Raw genomic sequence first — 22,424 nt, 5'->3', positions numbered from 1 at the left:
AATTTAATTAAATGCAATCCATACTGCTCTTTTTCTTCGGCTAACTTTGAGTGTAATGTCATTATTCATTTAAATAGCTTGACCACGATAAATATAAGGTTCCACTCTTTCTAGGGGTGAACTATTAAATTGTATAGTATAATTGTTGCAGAATTAATTTTTCATCAATTTGATTTTATAAGGATGTATTTCCAGTTCCATTTGTTGGTTTTTATGATTAATTTGCAGCAGCATTGTTTCAAGTTCTAAAAAATTTTGAGATATTAGGACAATATCAGTAGCAAAAAGAAGCATCTGTAGATGTTCACCATCAATGTTTATGCCACCTCTTAGGTCAGTTTAGTGCAACATGCCTTCAAGAGCACTAGTAAACAAATTGGGAGAGATGGCATCTCCTTGTTGAACACATCTTTTTATATTAACTGTAGTTTGTTTATCAAAGACTGTAATTTGGGTCGTACTACCCTTATAGGGTAGATATCAATGCCATTGATATCTTGAATTAGTTAGATATATGCAGGTCCAATTTTTTGCTCACATAGAGATTTCAAAACAGCATCATGTTCAATTATATGTGTATACAGGGCATCCATAGTTAAAAGACCCTATTTTAAAGTAGCCTACAGGCAAAACCAGTCATCAGAAAATTGTGAAATTTTGTAGCAGACTTTATGAAGTGATAGGAATTTGTGTTTCGGGGGAAAAAATTAGTTGCACATGTCAGCACCAGAGGGCATTTCACGTTGAATACCGGTAGTAAACATGTAAATTTATGTGATGTCACGCAGCAGTTGTTATAAAACCTAGAAACATTTATGGAGTGAAACATTTCTCAATGTGTTTGCTGCTCTCAGTGGTGATAAGTTTATGAGATTGAACTTTCTTGGTCAAACTGTTTTACCAAAACAGCAATTCCACAGTAACTGCTCTATGAAAATATCAGACTTGAAAGAGAATATTGACCTTTTTGGGAAAGGTCCAACGAATATTAAAAACCTTAGGAGTATGATAACAGAATTTGAAACCACAGGATCGTTGGCTGTTCGTCCTGGAAGAGGAAGAAAACCCATTTCTATAGACACAGTACAGGAGGTTTCGCTTCAAGTAGAAGAGGACAGAGCTTCAAATTCTCATGGTAGCACTAGTGTCAGGCATGTAGCACAGACGTTGGATAGGCCAGGTTCAACTATCCATAAGATCATGCGGAATATCCTCCGATATTATCTGTACAAACTTTCACTTGTACAGCAGTTGCTTCCAAATAATTATGACGATCGACTCCGGTTCTCACTGCAGTTTCTAGCTCTCGTTGAGGTAGATTCAGAATGGCCTTGGAATATCCTCTGGACAGATGAAGAGCATTTTCACTTGGATAGTGCAGTCAATACTCACAACTGCCGAATTTTGGAACCAGAAAATCTGCACGCTATCTTGGAGGTTCCGTTGCATTCACCAAAAGTGATGGTATAGTGTGGATTTACTGTAACATTTATTCTCGGCCCCTACTTCTATGAAGAGTCACGTTCTACAGGTCCAGTGACATTTCTATCACTGGGAAGCAATATGCATTGCTGTTACAGAACAATATTGTTCTGGCTCTGCAAGCATGTCACTGCCTTGCAAACACAATCTTTATGCAAGACGAAGCTCTTCCACACATTGCAGTGTGTTAAGAGAATGTTCTTAAAACACATTTTGCAGAAGAACGTGTCAGCAGCCGGCACATCCCTAATCTATGGCCCATGGGCCATATGAGCGGGTGGAGGGCATGGGGGGCATTGCCCCTCAGCATCAAAGGTGGAGTCATCTGATCTACTGTATATGTGTATATATGAACTGATATCATCATCATTGTGCCCCCCCCCAGACTTTCACGTCTATTATCTTCACCTATACTATGGCCTCTCTGATCCCCCAGACCTTAATCCATGCAATTTTTGGAGTATTTGATACGTCTGGTAAGTCGTGACAATCCAAGAACTTTATCTGACCTTAAAGGCAGCATTTCACACCACGTGCTGAACATTTCCCCACACACACTTCGGTCAGTTATGGAACATGCCATCTTGCGATTTCACATGGTATCTGAAAATGATGGCCATCATGGGGAACATGTTTCGTTGCAGTAACAATTGTAAACGCTTGCCTAAATGTGTAATTTTTTAATAAAACGGCCTCTGATGGCAACATGTGTAACTAATTTTTTTCCCCTGAAACAAATTCCCATCACTTCATGAAGTCCTCCACAAAATTTCACAATTTTCTGATGATTGGCTTCGCCTGTAGGCTACTTTAAAATAGGGTCTTTTAATTATGGATGCCCTGTACGTTCACTTAACTGTATAGGAGAATAATTTAAAAAATGTAATCAGTTTTGTAGAATAAATAATTATATTTGCATGCTTTCAATGGAAAACTTAAATAAAATTTTAATAAGATTGATTGGGTCAATTATCTCAATTAAAATTTTCAATTGTGATTGACAATCAATAAATTTATCAGACTATCCCTAATCTGAAGTGAATATCAAATATATTTCTTAAGGTAAAAGAAATGAAAAAGCTTACATTTGTCATGAATTCCAAGCATAGCAAGACGGATTCCACATGGAATTGATACCGACCATCTTTCTCAAATATGGTTGTCATCGTACAAAAAGTTGGTAGCATCACAAGGTGCTGAACTAAAAAAAATTTTTTTATACAATAAAATTTATTAATTGCTTCAAATATCAAGTCTGTTTCACTAATTTTTTAACTAACTAACAATACTTCTTGTTTATTAAAAAACAAACTACTGAAGAGATTATATAATACAAGATCGTAATAACACAGGACACATTTACTTTGAATTCACGTGAATTAAGAAACTGATTGTATCGTAGTTTAAATAAACATTACTATTCAATTGGAAAAAAACTGTTATTATGTAATTTCTGTTAGGTTATGAATACAGAGAAATTATAATTATATTTATAAATATAGAGAGAAGTAAAAATTTTCAATACTCAGAAATAAAGGATGTACCAGGTTATAACCCAAGATATAAATAAAAGGATGGGAAAAAGCTGAATGTTTTTCAGAACTTCAACCAAATTTTATCTCTAGTAGTGGGTAACAAAAGTGTACCAAATTGAATTGTAAAAAAGGAATTTTTTTTGCAATGGAGGTTACTCGCTGAGTGAGAGAAAGCACAGGCGCAAAAGGTATATTAATAAATCAGGAAATTAAACATTCTCTCATAGTGCAACAATGTTAGTAATCAACCACCATAACCAAATTTGACTTTTTTTAAATCACTTTCAGACTTCGAATTCCCAATGCAGTCCCTATTTTAAGAAATTCTAGTCAGCTCGTCAATGATCTAACCACCGCATCATTCTTTAAATAATCTGGCAGTAGCTTCTTTAGAGCCTTCTGTCTATGCCCTCATCATGTGCATTAACATAAGCAGAAGCTGCTAGTCTATTCGAACAGAATCATGAGGGCATGTATAGTAACCAGGGGAAGGGGGGTGCGATCATCCATAATTTTCTTTCACACGGTCAGTAACCTCCACTATAAAAGATTTGTTTTATTTCAATTATTACATTTTTATTCCCTGTTACTGCTGAATATAAAACGTGTCCAAATTTCTGAAACATATTTCACTTTTTCCTTCTTATCTACTTTTTGCATATGTTGTGTTAATGTTGTTCTTTTTTAGAAAATATTCAACATCAAAAAAGATTTAATAATTACACATTGGACATTTTTTATCATACTTAGCATATTACAGCAAAGCTGAAAAAAAACTACAATTACAGTAGAGCATCAATTATCAGAAACAATTAGGGACTGGGGGTGTTTGGATAACTGATTTTTCGGATAACCGATCATTCACAGAAAAAAAATTGTACCAGTGTCAGGAGCAATATGAAACAAAGAAACAGATATTAAACACAAAACTGTATATATTTTGTATCACACGTCTTACAAATAACACAGAGAACTGACTAGCCTAGTTTGAAAAGTTCAAAATGGCCAATGAAGTAGGCCTACAGTTCAAGAAAAGTCCAAAATTTTCTTTTGCTTCAGAGCTGACTCATTTTTTTGCCACTAAATCTCTTAAACGTTTTAAAGACAGCAATTGAACAGCATCACCCTTTTGTTCTAACCACTTCATAGCTGTCTCAAGGCAGTGAAAAGCTTCCTCACTGGATGGTAATTTTTCAGCAAGGTCGTTGTGGCTAGGCTTTTCTTTGGCACTAAGGGTCATCGATGGCACTAGCAATGATTTCATCATCTGTTAACACTTGATGGCCAGGGTCTCAACATCACATTCTTGCATTTTTTCCTGGTTGCATTCTTCAAATCCTGGAGATTCTTTCATCTGCCCAGCCAGTTCTGCTACAAATTGGTTGTTTGATGGCTCTTCAGGTGCAGTGATAGATGCATGTGATGGAAAGAGCTTATTCTTTTTACGAAATATTTAACATTCTTTTTAAAAAATATTCACAAGAGGGGGAGCTTATACATGGAGTGCATATTTGAATTTGCTCGCTGGAGTGCTTACGGTTAACCGATGTGTAGGTTGATCGGTATTCTGATAATCGATGCTCTACTGTATATCAATCTCATTTCTCATAATTTAATTTGATATTATGAGATATTATGATAATTTGATAAAGCAAGTCATGAAAGAGATATTTTCATTCAGATTTCTTCTAATACAATTTAATGGCTGGTTTTCAAATTTTATACAGTAAAATATCTCTATATCAAAACTGATGGGAATGAAAAAATCTAAAAAAAAAAAAGAAAAGATATTTATAAAAATAAATATAGATATTTATATAAAAGATATTATAGCCTTGCATTAGAAAAGAAACTCATTTGACTCTGCTAAAATTGAAAAATCTAAAATGGTTGTGGCTCAATTAGAGTAATGAATAAGATTTTCTCAGGCTAAGAAGCCCTCATAAGTTAGAGTATTGACTGGGCATTTCTTCAATACCAATGGTTGACATCATCAGGAGATATTAAACTGACTACAACTAACAGAACAGAACTAATTCTGTTGACATTCGGTTTGATTCTGATAACATGCCAGTTATTAGACTTGGAAAAGGCGCAATCAATTAAGTTAGTTGCAATTCACTATTGCAGATTTTATTCAAGATGATTTATGTGTATCAGTACTAAAAGAAAAAGAAAAAAAATTTTAACTCACAGCTCTCAAAAACTTGTCCCATGGCTTGCATGAAAAAGTTTGGATTTGTCAAAATTATTTGCTTCCCACTCAGATTTCTCAGTGCAATAAAACTGAGGAAGCGAATCTGCAGGAGAAAAAAATCAGCTATTGTGAACATCCATAGGCTATTCAGAAATATATTGTTTGGAATTATATGTTGCTAACTTGTTTAAATTCATCTTTTTTGTTGTGATCAATATTATAATACAGTTCCCCCCTGTTTTTTATAACAATGTCTCCTATAGTCACACCAATCACAGCTGGTCCAGAAGCATTAACTAATGAAGTCACAAGAGTTAGAGGCAAACAAAGTGGCTGAACAAAAACAGAATGAAGAGAACCATGAAGATTTGGATTTTTGAACATTTCCTGCACAAAATTTAGCTCTATAGCTTCCAGTATAATTCATGAAAGCCTGCATATGATTGTAAAAATGAATGAAAATTCAGCTTGATTTAAAAAATCAGAGGAGATATAAACCTATAACAAAAAAAAAATCAAGTACTGAGGTTTGTAACACAACCCATATCATTTATAAGAAAACGTTTTTTTTTCCAATATTATTTTTCCCTAAATAAGCTGCATATTCCATTATGAATGGGACAATTTCTGATACGAAATTAACAGCCTTAGGCTTGTCACAATTTTGACATACTGTAAATGCTGGCTACTTTGGCCCTAGAAACCTTTGTCCCAAAATAACAAAATAATAAAGCCTATTCTAATTATTGTATAAAAAAAATTGGAAATAGTTTTTATGGTTTTGCTAAGTAGCAGTACTAAGCAAAAAAAACTGATGCATTGGGCAGTTCACAAATGACAGACTAGGCAACAACAGTGGTGATTTTGAATGCTGTGATTTCATGTGGTTTTTCATCTCTCAAATTTTCAACTGTGGGGGTTGTAATCCAGCTTTGTTGAGTTAGGTAGGTACCTAATTAGTAGGGCTCAGATTTTTATGCCCCTAAAAATGAAACGCCATTGCTGATTGGTAAATTCAGTTTTTTTTTAACCTATCAGCAACAATGTTTCATCCTTAGGGCATAAAAATCTGAGTCCTACTAATTAGAAACAAAATTGATTGCTTTTAACTGTAGTATGACTAAAATTTCATTTAATCTTTCATTTTGTTCCAAGAACATTAATCGAAAATTTAAGCTCTGGTAACTTCAAAAATATGCCATTTTGATGGGCTAAAGAAGGTTGTATTTTTGCTACCCCTGGTAATTTGTTTGTGAGTACACTTAAAAACATAAAAAATGCATTGAATAATTATGTTTATCTTTTACATGTGTGTCCTATGTCAAATTTTTGTTCCATTCTGGAAAGATGGGTCTATAAACTCAAGCATTAGCCTGGAAGTAAAAGTTATGCAGACTACAGAAATGACCACTTTTAAAACTGTTTAGATGCAATTAAATCTGTTGAAATAAACCAAAGGCAAGCTGCAGATAACTTTAAAATATCTTGAAGCACATTAAAAATACATTTTTTTTATCAAACCAGATTATTCTAAGGTTTTTAGTATAGAGGAAAAACTAGCATTTACTAATCACGATGGCAAAATGTGTGATTATGTGGTTTCAATAGTTAAGCCTCCAAAGCCTGTTAAAAGAGATATTTTTTGGTCAATTCGTAAGACTAATTTGTAAGATTGTTAATTAAAATGTAAAAAAAAAATGTAAATATTGCCATTCTTGTGATCAATACAAGTTGAAACATAACTTTTTTTTTCAAAAATTAAAAGTTTTATTACGAGCGCAGGTTCAAAAAATACCCTAGATTTAATGCTTCAAGACAGGAAAAAGTGAAGCAGGTCACTCACATACAAGGGTATTTTTGGCCCAAATGTTTTTTTTTTAATTAGATTAAGAGGAAATCAAATTTATTTTTATTTACATAAATATAAGATAGCCTATCATTACAAAAAGGTTACCAGAACTTTTATTGGAAAATGAATTTGGAATTTTTAAAAAATGGGCTGAAGTGGCCCATGTTTACAGTATGGATGATTCATTCAATTTATGAACTGATACTCAGGCTTGCTGTTTCTGTTGGAGATGGAACTGTTCCTCCTCTTATGGATGTTTTATTTATTGAAGAATTGAGGTGATCTCCACTAAGTGTGAGGGATATTACATGATCCCATACTTTCTCATATTCTAAATTTTGTTTTAAGAGGCTGGACAGAACATGGATTTGATTCGAGATTTCTATTGCATTCTTTCCCAAAAAGAATGAAATATCTGTTCATAAGAATTTCCTACTTTGGGGCAGCAGAGTAATAATTCCTGAGCTGGATCGTTCATTCGTTTTGTGAGAACTGCATATTGCTCATCCTGGAATTAAGCGAATGAAATCATTAGCTTTATGTGTGATGGCCATGATTGGACTCAGACATTTATAAGTTTGGGTCTACCAGTTCAAAGTGCCAAGAAAGTAGACATCATCCTCCATGTGCACCAGTGCATCCCTGGGAGGTAACAACCGCTCTATGGCGAAGACTACTACTACTGAACCACACATGCACCTCATCCATATTCCTCTGCGGAACTTCTAACAAATTGGTACATATTGGAATGTGTCTGTATGTGTTGTGAACCTGATGTGAAGTTTGTTTCTGTGTACTGCTTGTTATGTGCTGGTGAAGACTGCATATCAATTTTGCAGGATCATTCCAAGGACATAAATTCCTCATATTGTTCGATCACTTCTTCAAATGGGTGGAGGTGAAGTTAATGACATCAATGAATGCCTTCTCTACAACAGTAACTTAAGAGAAGTCTTCATGACACACAGCCTGACAGTGTGGTGCCCGATAATGGTCCACCTTTCAATTAATAATAATAATATAATAATAACGTGATCCTCACGTATTCCCAAGGGATCAGCATGATCCGTCCAGGGAATTTGTTAGTGTTAGTAAACATCCATGCCCGAACCGAGATTCGAACCCAGACCTGCACAGTGAGAAGCTAGTTCCCTAACCACTCGACTGCCAGGCGGCAAATTCACGAGTATAAAACATTCCTTGACACTAATGCTATTCGTATCATTTTAGTTTCTCCTTGTGGAGCAGCAGGAAATAGTCAGGCTGAAGGTGTTGTCCAGTCAGCTAGTGACTGGACTCCCTGAAAAGAATAGTGCATTGACCAGAACAGAAGAGAATAGCCCAATATCTTCTACTTCAGCACATCATGCCATATACTATTACAGGGTTGAGTGCAGCCGAGCTACTAATGGGTCAAAAACTCTGTATGTGTCTGGACAGACTCTATCCAGATTTCCTAAAGGATCAATGGGAAAAGCAAGAGCTGACCTTCCAGAAAGATAATCACACACTTTGCCGATTCTCTACTGATGATCCAGTGTATGTCAAGAATTAATCTCAAGGACTGAGTTGGGTTACTGCAATGGTCCTGAAACCTTCAGGTCCCGTCTCCTATAAAGTGATGACAGAGTCTGGTAATTTGAGAAAATGCCACATAGACCAGATGAGAGAATGCGTTCCTGAAGCAGCAGCACTTCAACCCCCTGGCATGATCGCTGAGGACGAAAATGCTCCAGTTGCAGAAAGCTCTCTTCCACAGCAATTGGACAAGTTGGCACCAATTCAACAGAAGGTGCCAGTTCCAGGTTTCTCCTGCAAAACATCAACAAATTCCAGACTGTTCGGTAGAAACATCAATTGCCTCATCCAAGCCAAGGCGAAATATCATCAAGCCAAGATGCAGAGGTATCAATGATATAGTGTGATCAAGGGGGGGGGGAAGTGTTGTGATCTGTGACGTCAAGAGTACATTCCGTATGTAAATTATGTATGTCTATATTGTGTATGTCTTGATCATTGTATAAATACGCAAGCTATTGGTGTGTCAATACATTCCATCAGCTGTGCTGATCAGCCTGCAACATGTAGTTTCAAGCTAACATTAATTTATGTTGAATTAAACCGTTCGTTATTGCAAGCATTATGTTCCATTCATCATGATTTCCCCCAAGTTTTAAAAGGTTCTCCAGTAAAATTCCATGTGCCCTTTTACCTATGCACCCTGTATACGTATATATATAGAAATAAGTATGAATTACAGGCATCCTTTGCTTTACACAAAAAAAAAAAATTAATTGGCCCTTTCTTCCTTCTCAACCATACATGCATCTCATACACATTCCTCAGCAGAATTTTGAATGAATCGGTAGATGCTGGAATATGTGTTCTGTGTGGCCATAACCTATTTATGTTGTCAGAGTTATGCTTGTCTTGCATTTTTGCTATTTCTTACTTAAGTGGTTCCACAAAACAATCATGTAAGATGAACAGAGCAGCAACTGGGGGGGGGGGGGAGTAGGAGAGGTCCGGTTACCCAAAGGTCTGGTCAGATGCAAATTTCCCCCTTTAACCCCTCCTTCAAAATTACAAGAGGGCACCAAAATGTGTGCTTGCCCCAGCTGGCCAAGCATCTAGTTGCGGCACTGAAGATGAAAATCAAATATAGGGAATAGATTTTAACATGGGTAAGATAGGGGGTTTTCTCCAGAAGGAAAAAATAAATTTAATTCTCAGCAGCAAAATAAAATTTGTGAAGGAATTAGTTATTCAAACTTATGAATAATCCTCCCAAGTTTACACTATATAAATGAACTTTTTATCAATCATTTTTATTTTTGACTGACGTGAATTAGATGATAAATGGACTGGTTCTGGATCTCTTTTCTGCTGAAGAGTAGTATGATAGGCTGATAATTTTTTTAAAATAAATCAGTCAAGATTCTATGGACAATAGCCTAAGCATTCTTAGTCAATTTTTAATGTAACAAAGCCAGAGAGAGAATTCTGAATATCCCTTACCAATATTAAAATGTTAGTACCATTTTATCATTTTCTGACTGAAATTTTGTATTGTAAATGTGTTGCCAAATGATTAGTAAGCTCTGATGAGTAAATTTGAGGGTTTCACCAACAACTACTTATGTTAACCTCTTACCAGTGTTGCCCGAACTGGGTTCCAGCAACAGAAAAGTACAATGTTGGTGATTAGTTTTTCTTTTTTTTTTAAATGTCAATATATGCGTGCAATTGGCAGAATTAGGTTTGACTGTTCATGTATGGTCCTGTTCAGTGCATTTTTGCTCTAAGAAAATAATTTTTTGTTGCTCCTATAGCGTAATGGTCTAGAGCACTCACCCTGCATGTGTGAGGATGTAGGTTCAGCTTCCCATAGAGGCAGTTGAATTTTCTTTCCTGAATTGATGTTTGCTTCAGCCAGCTGTTAAAATCCTTTTATATTTATATTTCATCCAGAAATGAAAATGGAAAAAATAATTTTCTTTTTTTGATTCTGTGAACATAAAAAAATCAACAGGAAGGAAGAAAAGATGAAGTTAAAGGGGGAAAGTATTTAGTGTTACTACAATGCTTTCCCGAGTTCTTACCTCCTTATCTTTTTAATTATAGTGGAAATTTCACTGGGTGGGTGGTAGGGACAAATCTATATTCATACATTGATTGGATTTCAAAAACTTTTATCTTTTCTTTTTTTCTTTGCAAAATCTGAGACAAAAAAAAAAGAACTTTTATAATTAAACAAAGAAAACAGGTTGCAACCAGAGTGAATAATCTTAGTCTCCACTCTTGAATATCCATTGGCCACATGGCAAGTGGCAACCATTAATTGTCACTTCTTTTCATAGGCAATATGGTGCACATCCAATCCAGGATTGCCTCGACTGCTGGACAGATCTGAAGCCCACAATGTTATCAAGGTCTGGAATTATTGGTCTTTTCAAATCTTTGTAAATAAGTTTTCAGACACTTTCTTGATATTTTCAAGTACTGTGCTTATGAAGGAATGTAAACATTTGTTGTCTTTAGGGGATTGCTGGCCACTCACAACTTGGAGGTTTACCTAGAGAATAGTATCACCAAAAGCCTTTCTCAACATCTCAAACATTCCATGTTCCACCTAGAACTTTGTAAGCATGCTGTGTAGGCATGCTCATCTATTTTTCTTTTTGGTTCATTTTGAATATGAGAAGAAATTTGATGAAACTGACAGAAGAAAAATGTGGATTTCTCCCTCAATAAATTTCTAAAAATCTTTGCTGAGCAACTCACAAATTCATAGGTCTGTATTCTTATGTAGTGTGTCTCTGTAACCCAATCCTTCACGGGCAGTTTACAAATGTTTTTATCACAAAAATATTTTATTAAGTTAAAAAAATGATTAAAAAATCAACTTTCTATAACAACAAAGATTAAACTTACATCAATTTCACTGATTGGTACACTTTCAGAAATTGGAAGTATTCGTGCACAAACAATATGTGCTATTTTTTTAAGTTCATTTGGTAAGGTATAAAAGACAGTGTTGAGCTTCCATTGAAATGAATCCTGCTCTTTTGGTGAAGTATTGATGATTTTCAAATATTCTTTTATACATCTCGTAAGCTGTGAGGTTTGTTTTAAACTCAAGTTTTGGTTTGTCAACACTGCAGTTAAGAGAGCTCGGAAAAAGAGCAAACCCTATAAAGAAGATAAAGAAAATTTACACTAATTGAAAAGCACAATACAATGCAATATATTTTCATGCATAATTAGCAGATGATGTATTTTATAAAGCAGGCATCTTCAACGTGTTGCTCGCGAGCATCATGGCACTCCCTGATGCACCCAGTGTGCTCGATGCTCCTGTCAGATTTCGTGCTCACGAGCACTTGATCAACGTTCCTATTGAATACCTTGTACGGATTGCATTCAAGGATTGATGTAACGATTGAAATCATCTTGATTTCATGCATTCGCATGTCAAACTTGCCTTAAGGGTGATCGGTACAGGTAGTGCTCATGGCTAGAAAAAGGTTGAAGACCTCTGTTATAAAGTAATAGTTTATGATGTTTCATATTAACTTCAGCATTTTTTTTAAAACTTATTTATTTAACTTTAAATTTATTAACTTCAGCATATATATATATATATATATATATATATATATATATATATATATATATATATATGCTAGGCATTTTCCTTTCTTCAGTCAATGAAGTTTGACAGCATAAAGAAAAACTGAAGTTTTTATTACTTGCTACCTATACCAATTTAAATGATTGTAATTCTGTGATGTGCTGACACCAAATATATTGACAAATTTTTTTTTCCATAAATTTATATTGTATATTTTACTATATACAGTGAAAACTCTTAACAAACATGTAGTCACCCCTCTTTTACGACCAAATAATTTCACCTTACATAATAAAAGTATGCATTTCAGACTCTTGATTAACGGTCACCCCTCTTTTTATGTACAAATTTTTTTATCTCACCGGTGTCCACAAAAGAGAGGTTTTACTGTATTTTTAATTTACTTGTGGGCAAGTTCAATATTTAGGACTTTTAACCCAATAAAGAAGAAACCAATGATAAAGGTAAATAACATGAAAAAGCCATGAATTCCTAATGTGTTTTGACATGCAATGGTGGCCATCTTCAGAAGATATACAGAGTGTCCATAAATAGAGTGTTCTGAGCTATCTACAACAGAGAATGCTGAGTTTATGAGCTATCATAAACTCAGAGAATTATGAAAATTTAGGCATGACTTAATGAAGAAATGGGAAGAATTTTTGGTGACCCAATTTATTTTGGATAATTTCTTCAAACATTCTTTTCCTGTATGTGAAACCCCCTCTCTAAAGACCAAAAATCTCTGCAAAGCTTTTGGTGTAGCACCATTGTGTTTATAAAAGAGTTTCACCAGCAAAGGAAATTCTTGCAAACTCAGCATCATACTCTTCAGTGCAAAAATATAAATTGTTTTTCCTGAGATTTTTAAACACCCTGCTATGGAGATTGTTTACAGGTGGTCCCATGTTAGTGAAAGATTAGCATGTGCACTATAATTTGAATTAAAAAACATCCTCTAGTGATTAATGTCAGACATGATGTTTTTGGCAATCAAATTTTTTTTCCCATCCCTTAATTCACTGTTAGCCCCAAAAACATTTGTGGAACTTTTAACAATTCTTTTCTAATGTCTATGATAGGATGCAAAACACTTTTGATGGACCTGTTTCTTGCATTGCTAACATTCATATTTAGTGGGATTTTTTGGTGAGCAGCATATTGTTCTTGCATTTTAGTCTGGGAGGCAGTGACATTTGGAGGGTCATTACTTTACACCGGCTGATTTTCTTACCAGTAATTGGTCATGGATAGATAATTTATGAAACATAATACAGCTGGTCCAGTAGGGGGGGGGGGGGGTGTAGTCGTGGGGGCATTCAGAACATGCAAAAAAAAGTTTAAGAAATATATTCTTTTCACCAGCTGAAATTTATTTCCATAGTATTTGGACTATTTTATGATGTTTTTAGGTATTCAGCTGGTATTGTGAGGGTGGGTTATACTTCAGCTGCTCGTTTGTTTATGTTAAAAAACCTTGTTCTGTAAAAATATTTCACACACCGTATGAAAATTCAACAAAAGATAGTTATTTAGGTATTAATTAAGAAAATAATATTCAGTTGGCTCAGTAGTGGTGGAGAGACCTTCAGCTGAGGCTATTAAATGGTTCTGTGCTAAATTACATTTGAGCATTGTGTGGTATCTCCAATCATCAAGCTGAAGGTCTTTATACCACTACTCAGCCAGCTGAATGGGATTTTTTTAAACCTTACCTTTCATACAATAACATACTCAAGTTTCGAAGTTTTGTGTAGTGTAAAATTGATTTGATTGGGAAATAATTAGCAAACATTAGGAAACACTCAAAATTTGAGTTTTTTGTTTCATTTCATTATATTTCAAAAGTGGAAAATATGGTTTATTATGACATATATGAATATTAATAACGTTAATAATTTGAAGAAAAACTAAATATTCTTATTATTGGAAATATCAAAATCATCGGCAATATTGGGCCATCGTCTTCTAGTGCACTTTCTTCAGAATATTCATCAATATCGATTTCCTGTGATATGTCTGCATCATGTTCTGCTTCAGGGCCATCTGATAAAATGAAGAATGTTTTTAGTTAAAATAAATAAAATAATTGTGTAAATTGAAAATAAACATATTTAACTTTTTCTAGTTTAAATATAATAAATTCACTTACGTAGAAGAGAAGCTGCACATGATGTTCGATATTTTGGTAATAACGCTGTAAATCACTGTTTACACTTCGAGTGATATCATTGAAAATCATTCACTTGTGTTGGTAGTATCACATCTTTAAAAAGATAATTTGTTATCCTTGATGATTTTCAATAATTCCAAACATTTTTTCGAACTTTCTTCCGTTAAAAACTCATAGGCCTTGTTTTTTCCCCACAGAATGGTTTGACTGGCAACATTTTTGATGTGATATGCTCCGATCATTTTGCTTCACAACAGTGTACTGGGATGTCAAGAGCAGATGCTCAAATAAGAGGCACAGCTGTTGCAAAATTTCAGAGAGAGGACAGGTGGGCAAGTGAAGATACTTGTGTTTGCCTGAGGCTATGGCACAGCTGAAATCTTTCCACCACTACCGAGCAAGCTGAATATTATTTTCTTGATTAATACCTAAATAACTATTTTGTGTTGAATTTTCATTTTAAAATATTTTTACAGAACATGTTATTTTTACATAAACAAACAAGCAGCTGACGTACACCCCACAGAATACCTAAAAACATCATAAAATAGTCCAAATAACACGTAAATAAATTTTCAGCTGGTGTAAAATGTGTGACCCAAAAGTGTTGCTGCCTGCCGAACTATTAGGCAGTAATGTACATCAGATGATCTGACTTATTTTTCTGTCACTATGTGGCCCTGGGTGAATACTCAAGCTCTCTTTCATCTGTAAAAAGCTTGTCAGTTTTCTTTGAAATTCCAAATGTGAGATGTGTGCAACCCTTTTTATAATTCTGTATATGTATAACCTAACATGCCATAACCATATTAAATTTTTTATTATTTTTTTAATTATGGAATAATTTTTCTTTAGTTCTGAATTTTCATTAATTATGATCGGGGCTCAGATGTTGATGACATTTACATTTTTTTGCATTTTTCAATACTTTTTCACTCTTAAGGCATTTTTTCAGGTTTTAAGGCATTTTTAGGATATTTTTTCACTTTTGAAATTTTTTTTTTAAAATAAAAAGTAGGCTAAAAATGTGCATTACTTTCATCACTTAACTTGTATCTTTCTTTATAGATGACAACAAAGTTTAGAATCAATTCCAGGTAAATTTAGTATATAGTAAATATTCCACACTTAACCAAACAATAGAGGAACATAATTCAAGAAATTCTGATCCTACATGGGATGTGGAGAGAAAGGAATTTTCCTTATATAAAAGAGAGATGGTAGAGTACTTACATGCACTACGGGGGAATTTTTAAGTTGCAAATTTCATGTTGAATGTGACTTTGATCCATAAGAATGCTGCATGCAGTAACATTTTGTAGTCTCTCCGCAGAGAGCAGGCAGACTTACAACACAATACTGACATAACACAAAAATTCAAGCATTTCCAGCTTTATTTCAGAAAATGGAAGACAGATGACAGCACGAACGTGAAACAAGCACAACTCGACAAAATAAATATGTTAGGGCCACACATACACTCAGAACATACATTCTCTGGCATGTGCGATTCATTAGAAAATGCGTAGAGGTATGTATATGAGATGCATGTATGGTTGAGTATAATAGTAGTAGTAACATTTAGTAACCTTTATTTTGCCTTGAGAATATTGCAGAATTGATGACCTACAGAAGATTAATCTTATTCTGGTTTCCATCCTTCAGGCTTCAACAAAGTATGGAGCCTATTGATGCTATTGATAAAGTCAGTGTGATAAAAATGGGGTAGACCAATTTGCTATCATGAAATTTCAAGAAGATAATAAAGATAAAAATCTGACTTATTGCCTGTAGAAAAAAATTTGATGTCTTTATGGGAACATCTAAAAGTTTCGAAATTGAAGAGACACAGATGTGCCAACTTTTGAAATCCAGAAATCCGGAGATTCTCCCGAAGGCCCCCCCCCCCCGGCACTTACAGACTAGATCAAAAAAAAAAAATTTTTTAAAAAAATTTGAATTTTTTTAAATAAATTGAGAAAAAGTTACATTTCTCCCCCCCCCCCAAGGCAGGTTCTGCATTGCCCCTGAGCAGAATATAATTCCATGTCAGTCTTTCCATGCAGAATAGAGAAATCACATCTACATACTGTTTATAAAATATGTGTTTCCTTTCGTGAATGCTATCAGTGATTCTATCTTGGGTATATGAACTCTTAAAAGCTTTATATTTTAGCTTTATTATAGCTTAAAGTTTTATATTTTCTTTTTGAACATGTTTAACCAGAAGAAACAATTTAAAAAAAACTCAAATTACAAAGCTGCCAATGAAAAAGCGTGTTTACCGCACAGCTGTTAATGGAATACAATAACGATTATACAGGAATTTCGGCAACCAAGGTCATGCCCCTGATAAATGATTGCCGATAAACGCTATGAAAACAAAGTCGCGTCTTTGCCAGTTGCTTAAATGCGATCACAGATTTTTTTTAAAGGCTGCTCGATGGAAATGACCATGGCTGTCCTCTATGGGTGTTTTCCCTAATGACGACGGCAGTCATTGACGCCACGGCAACGTGAAGCTCACATAAAATCTAAGTTTCTGCCAAAATCCGGAGAAATTTTAACAAATCCGGAGAGTGGGAGGAAGGATGAAAAATCCGGAGTCTCCTGCCTAAATCCGGAGAGTTGGCAGGTCTGGACATTATAATGCTGAGAGTAGATCAGATCCCCTCTAATAATATCTGTTGATGTTGAGAGAAATTTATCTTGCCATTTCAGAAATTTCTATTTTGTCTTGTAGGTTTCCTAACCCACTTATAAATTATGATTTGTTTATTTTAAAAATTCCATTGGGAATTTTTGATGAAATCTAATGTTGAGAATGAACATGATTTTCAATACATACTATAAGGATTTTTTTAAATCTAGTTTATATAATGACTGGTTCAGTTTCTAAAGAAATTTGTTTTATATATATATATATATATAAAATAGCATTTTTTGTCATATTTTGAAAATTTTTCTTTTAGTTTATAAGGCATTTTTTGAAGTTTTAGGGACATTTTTCAGGATATTTTAGGTCAACAACATCCGAGCCTTGATTATGATACTTCATCAATCACCAAATTATTTTTCCACTACATATATACAAATATGAATTTTCATTAATTTTATTAATTTTGATATTTTATTAATTTCAAACTACAATCAATCTACTCTGATTTTCCGTTATTTTTTTGTTTTATGTATTTATATTTTCAGCATTCTCATACTTTATATTTTAATTAATGTTATGCTTTTTTTTTAACGCCGACATTACCAAATCTTATCTCCTGATTGCTAAGTGGAGAAAATTTATGTCTTTAAATGTCATACAATGTCATATACAATTCTGGTTGACATGCAGTAAAGCTGAAACAAAAAATTACTTAGAAAATGAAAGCAAAGTTAAAAAATAAGTAAATAAATAAACTGTAGTATAATCATATGTGAATGACTAAAACCATGTCTTACTTGTTCTTCAGGTGACTTTGATTTCAAAATTTCACACATAACATCAAACTCTTGTTGCGCAACTACATCTTTGAAAAATTCATCTGACGTGCAAAAGTAAGCAAGCACTACATAACTTAAAAAAGAAATTTAAATTTAACAATATTTTATTTTGGAAAAGTAAACTGATAAATAAAATGTGTAAAAAGATAAATTTATGAATTAGTACGTTAATGCACAGCAAAGCTTTGAAATATAAATTAGGTTCTAACAAGGAAAACACTATACCCTGCATTTCATAATGATATGACTACTGCTATTTTTTGTTGTAAATAAAGAAATAAAAATCTACAACTTTTTGCGTAAAATTTTTATGATAAAAACAGTCACTTTAGCAAGCAAAAATAATGAAAATAAGTACAAAAATTTTTATAATCGTTTTGAGTAAAAGAAATATTCAAATTCACAATATTTCATAACAATAATATAATGGTTTGGCAAAACAAACTGAATTAACAAAACAGTTAAATTAGTTCAAAATAACAGGTGGGACTGCCATGTATCTTGTTTGAAAAATGTAAATTAAGTGGCACTTATAACCCTTGTCTCATTTTTCTTCTTTAATCTTTTTGTGTCTAAACTGATAGGTTCACAAAGTATATTGATAGAATTTGAAAAAAAAAAACAAAATTGATGCTTAAATCAAGTAAGATTTTGGGGTCAGCAATAATTGAACAGCATAGGTGATCCCATGACAAGATATTCAATCTTTTCAAGTTTCACAAACTTAAATTATATAGCCTGAGAAATCTTAATGCTGACCCTAAAAACTCTTTGAAAGAGAGAAATGAATTACAGTGAAATCTCTCTTAATCCATGGTCATCCGTGAAAGTTACCTATGGCCCTCACAAGGATAGGGCTGATAGAATCATCCCAGGCCACCAAAAAATGAAGTCCTATTTTTTTGTTTTTTATATAAATTCTTCATAGAAGGGCTTATGAAAAGTCTGGCCAGGGGGGTTGGCAAAGATTCCAGCTTAGGTGCCCAGCTGTAGAATGTGGGGGGGAGGGGGAGGTGATCATTGAATAGAGGTAGCATTATTATGATGATGGAAAAAAAAAATTCTAACAGAAGCATATTAACTTTCCACCATTAGAATTTGTATAGCCTTGCCCCATGCTGATGGTTATCTGTTTTTGATAGCTTGAAATAAAATGCTCTACAACTCCACAATAAAAAACCTTTACTTGTAATTTCATCTACTCCAATGATCATATAGCAACAGTTCACTTCTGTTTACACTGAAAAGGAAGATTAGTTAATGGCCATGTGGGGTCTCAGTAGTAACTTGATAGAATCAATCTTTGTCTGATTTGTATGATGATATATATGATGGACCTCTCAAATCTATACTCTGTCTCCAGACAATCCACTTTTATTATTATTTTTTTTTGTGTGTGTTATCCCTTTGGTTACTCTGTAATATTCCTATGTTTCAAACAAAGCCATAAAACTTGGATCCATGTTGGAAAGACCAAACTTTTTTCCTCTGGAGAATCTTGTGTGCAGGGTCTGAAAGCATACTGAGTAGCATATTCACATAATTTTTGTTAAAGAAATGTCAAAGTAAAGAATTCATTCATTAACAGAAATTTTCCAGGCATTTGTGAAAAAAATAAAAGCCTTTGTTTTTGTGGCTCAGTGCAGCCACAGCCCTCAGTTAACTGACACTACTGAGTATTTCAATACAAGTGCTTCAGTTGTTGGCTTTATCTTCTGGCACCATTTCTTTCAATCCTTATTTGTGGAAAAAACAGTAATGCTGCCGACCGCCTGCAGTGGTGGCCATGGAATGGAGGTGGTTTTGGTGTTATGTCTATGGAGTCAATTGTTCGTTCAGAGTAAAACTGGCTGCAAAGGGAGTTTGGCTGTCAAATGAAGTGGCCACCTAAGAAGGTTTCATTATATTAGGGGAAACATATTTCTTAGGAAAAAGCATTGATATAACAATTTACAAGCCAAGCAGATGCCCTTGTTGTGACTAATATTATCACAAATAATTAGAAAATACAGAAATTTACAATATTTGATGAAAAAATCAAGCCAAGAGTGACTAAAGCAGGGATGTCCAACCTGCCGTAACACACAGCCCATATCAGATATTAATTGTGCCCAACAAACACTTCCACACTTTCAAAGTTAAATATTTTTCTAATTGATGAATACTATTTCGGGTCAATTCTAAATACATTTTGCCAAAAAAAAAACAAAAAAAAAAACAAGCTTTGCTTACTTTTTTCCCACTTAAAATTATTACCTCATAGCAAATTAGGCTTCAAGATGCTCTCATCAGCTAACATTTTCATTTCAAATGTAGCCTGAAACCGTTTTTTCCTTTTCCAATTCAGCCCAGAAACCAAAAAGGTCGGACATCCCTAGACTAAAGCATACAACCGACTGTCATGTCATAACAAAGCTTAATAGCCTGAAATTAATATACAGTGATACCTCGGTTTTCGTTGACTTTGGTTATCATTGATTTTTTTTCTTCAAAAAATTTTCCTTGGATTTCATGGATGTGCCCAATTGACCTCACTGCTAATTTTCATTATCCTGCTCAGTGTGGCATTGTTTCTCGTTGTGTAAGCATCACCTTATATAATAATGTAAGCATCACCGTAAGTATATAACCAAACAATTCCATGGAACCAAAGACAATTTCCAGAGCCAGCAGCTATTCGAAGAAGGCCAAGAACACGATCGAGTTGGAGAAGCAAATCATTGAAAAATACGAGAGTGGCATTAAGATTGCTGTAATCGGAAGCATGTATGTGATGTCACCATCCACGATAGATTCCATTGTGGCGAAAAAGGAGGCAATAAAGAAGGAGGATGTAATGAAAGGTTTGAATGTGCTAACAAAATAGAGATCACAGGCAATGTTGAACAGTTATTACTAATTTAGATAAATGAGAAACAGTTAGATGGCAATGCTGTTTCAGAGGACATCATATGTGAAAACGCCAAACTGTTGTATGCTGATCTCATCAAGAAAATGCCTAGAATGAGTGCTAGTGTACTCACTTATTCTAAGGCCAGCAGAGGCTAGTTCGTAAAATTTGAAAGGTGCACTGGCATGCACATTGTTATTAGGCATGCCGCAGGTACAAGTTTGAATAAGTCTGGGGCCGAAAAATTCGTTTCAGAATTCAAGTGAACTCAGATATAGTGCCTTGATACCTAAGGACCTTATGGAGGGGGATTTCCCCTCCCAAACAATAATATCTGCACCTCTCTCTCTCTCTCCTTCCCCCTTCGTGCCGTCTTCCATATGCCTAGAAGTCTTCAGAAAGGTATAAAAATGTGATTTACATGTTAAATTTTCATTTATTCTTTATATTAGTCTTTTATATTAATTTTTAAAATATTAAAAATAATTTCTTATTATTTTTATTATTATGCACTGTTATTTATTCTTTATAAAATGTGTTTTTTGTATTATTCTGGAGAGTCTAGAACGAATTAATTGGATTTACATTGATTCATATGGAAATAATTGCCTCAGTTTTCGTTGGTTTCAGATTTCGCTGATTGTTTTCGAACGGATTATCGACGAAAATCGAGGTATAGCTGTAGTTTTAATTAACCCATCAAGAAGTGGAATGCCACTAAACCACATGGCACCTTTTAAACATTCCTTGAGGAATTCCTTCGAATGAATTGGTGTATGTCTGGAAATGTTGCGTGGATATGTGTGTGTTTTTAATACATTTAGGTTGTGTGAGGTATGTCTTTCACACCATTAAGCTTTCAAAATAGAAGTGTACGTGAATGATGCCTTAATTTTTTTGATTTTGTAAGTACTGTGTTATGGGTCTCTCAGCAGGACTATTACACTCTGTTGGATACTATTTCACATGGGAGATCTGCTCACATTTGTGAATTTTGAAGTTGGAAAACCACAGAAAACCAACATCAGTTGATCACCATTATGCTGCCTGTTGAGAACCTGGGTTCACATGATGCCAGCTCATTATGATATCCACACGACTGCATAGTGGCTAGAAGTGAAAGAAATTTTGCATATAAGGTTATATCTAGGGCTTATACCTAAAATTTAATATATAAGGTTAATTGGTTTGTGAGGACAATTTTGGACCTTTTAGAAAAGAGTTTTTTGGTTTCTAGATGATCTTGTTGGCACAGAAATTTTTTTAAAATTTCTCAAGCCTTGGGGTACCACTGTGATCTAGATTAATTGAATATATGCCACTTCCAGTCTGTTGGGATATGTTCTAAGAAAATCCCATCCTAAGGTTTTTACACATGGTAGTATTTTTGGCAGTTCAATACATGGATCTCTGCAGCAAGCAAGGAAAGCATCACGCATCTGGCTGCATAGAGTTTTCTTCAAATGACATGCCTGAGATTTGATTATATTTGGTAGAGTCATATTGGCTAGATTGACTGAATTAGAAGTGCCTTGTTTGGCTGCTTGGATGATAACTGGTTGATTGAGGTAATTTCTTATTAGGCTCTCATCATCAGTGCAACATATATAAAATGACTCCATTGACAATTAACAATCTAACTTTGCAGTCAGCCAAATAAAGCCTG

At 34.2% G+C, this 22,424-nt stretch overlaps 1 protein-coding gene across 1 annotated transcript in view; it reads right to left on the bottom strand.

Moving 5' to 3' along the window:
* Positions 1 to 22,424, bottom strand: part of LOC149080626 (uncharacterized) — a 76,830-nt gene that overhangs the window by 46,794 nt on the left and 7,612 nt on the right. Inside the window, exons 4-7 of the mRNA XM_089239775.1 lie at positions 17,827 to 17,941; positions 11,498 to 11,755; positions 5,212 to 5,317; positions 2,568 to 2,683 (exon numbers count right to left, since the gene is read on the bottom strand). Of these exons, the coding sequence (XP_089095901.1) occupies positions 2,568 to 2,683; positions 5,212 to 5,317; positions 11,498 to 11,755; positions 17,827 to 17,941 (595 nt within the window). The remainder of the gene's footprint in view (positions 1 to 2,567; positions 2,684 to 5,211; positions 5,318 to 11,497; positions 11,756 to 17,826; positions 17,942 to 22,424) is intronic.

The sequence above is a fragment of the Pholcus phalangioides genome, unplaced genomic scaffold (assembly GCF_987345545.1).
Source record: "Pholcus phalangioides strain wild (caught in Gottingen) unplaced genomic scaffold, Ppha-v1.0 ptg000011l_1, whole genome shotgun sequence".
Lineage (NCBI taxonomy): Eukaryota > Metazoa > Arthropoda > Arachnida > Araneae > Pholcidae > Pholcus > Pholcus phalangioides.
This window is presented reverse-complemented; position numbering and strand designations above follow the sequence as displayed.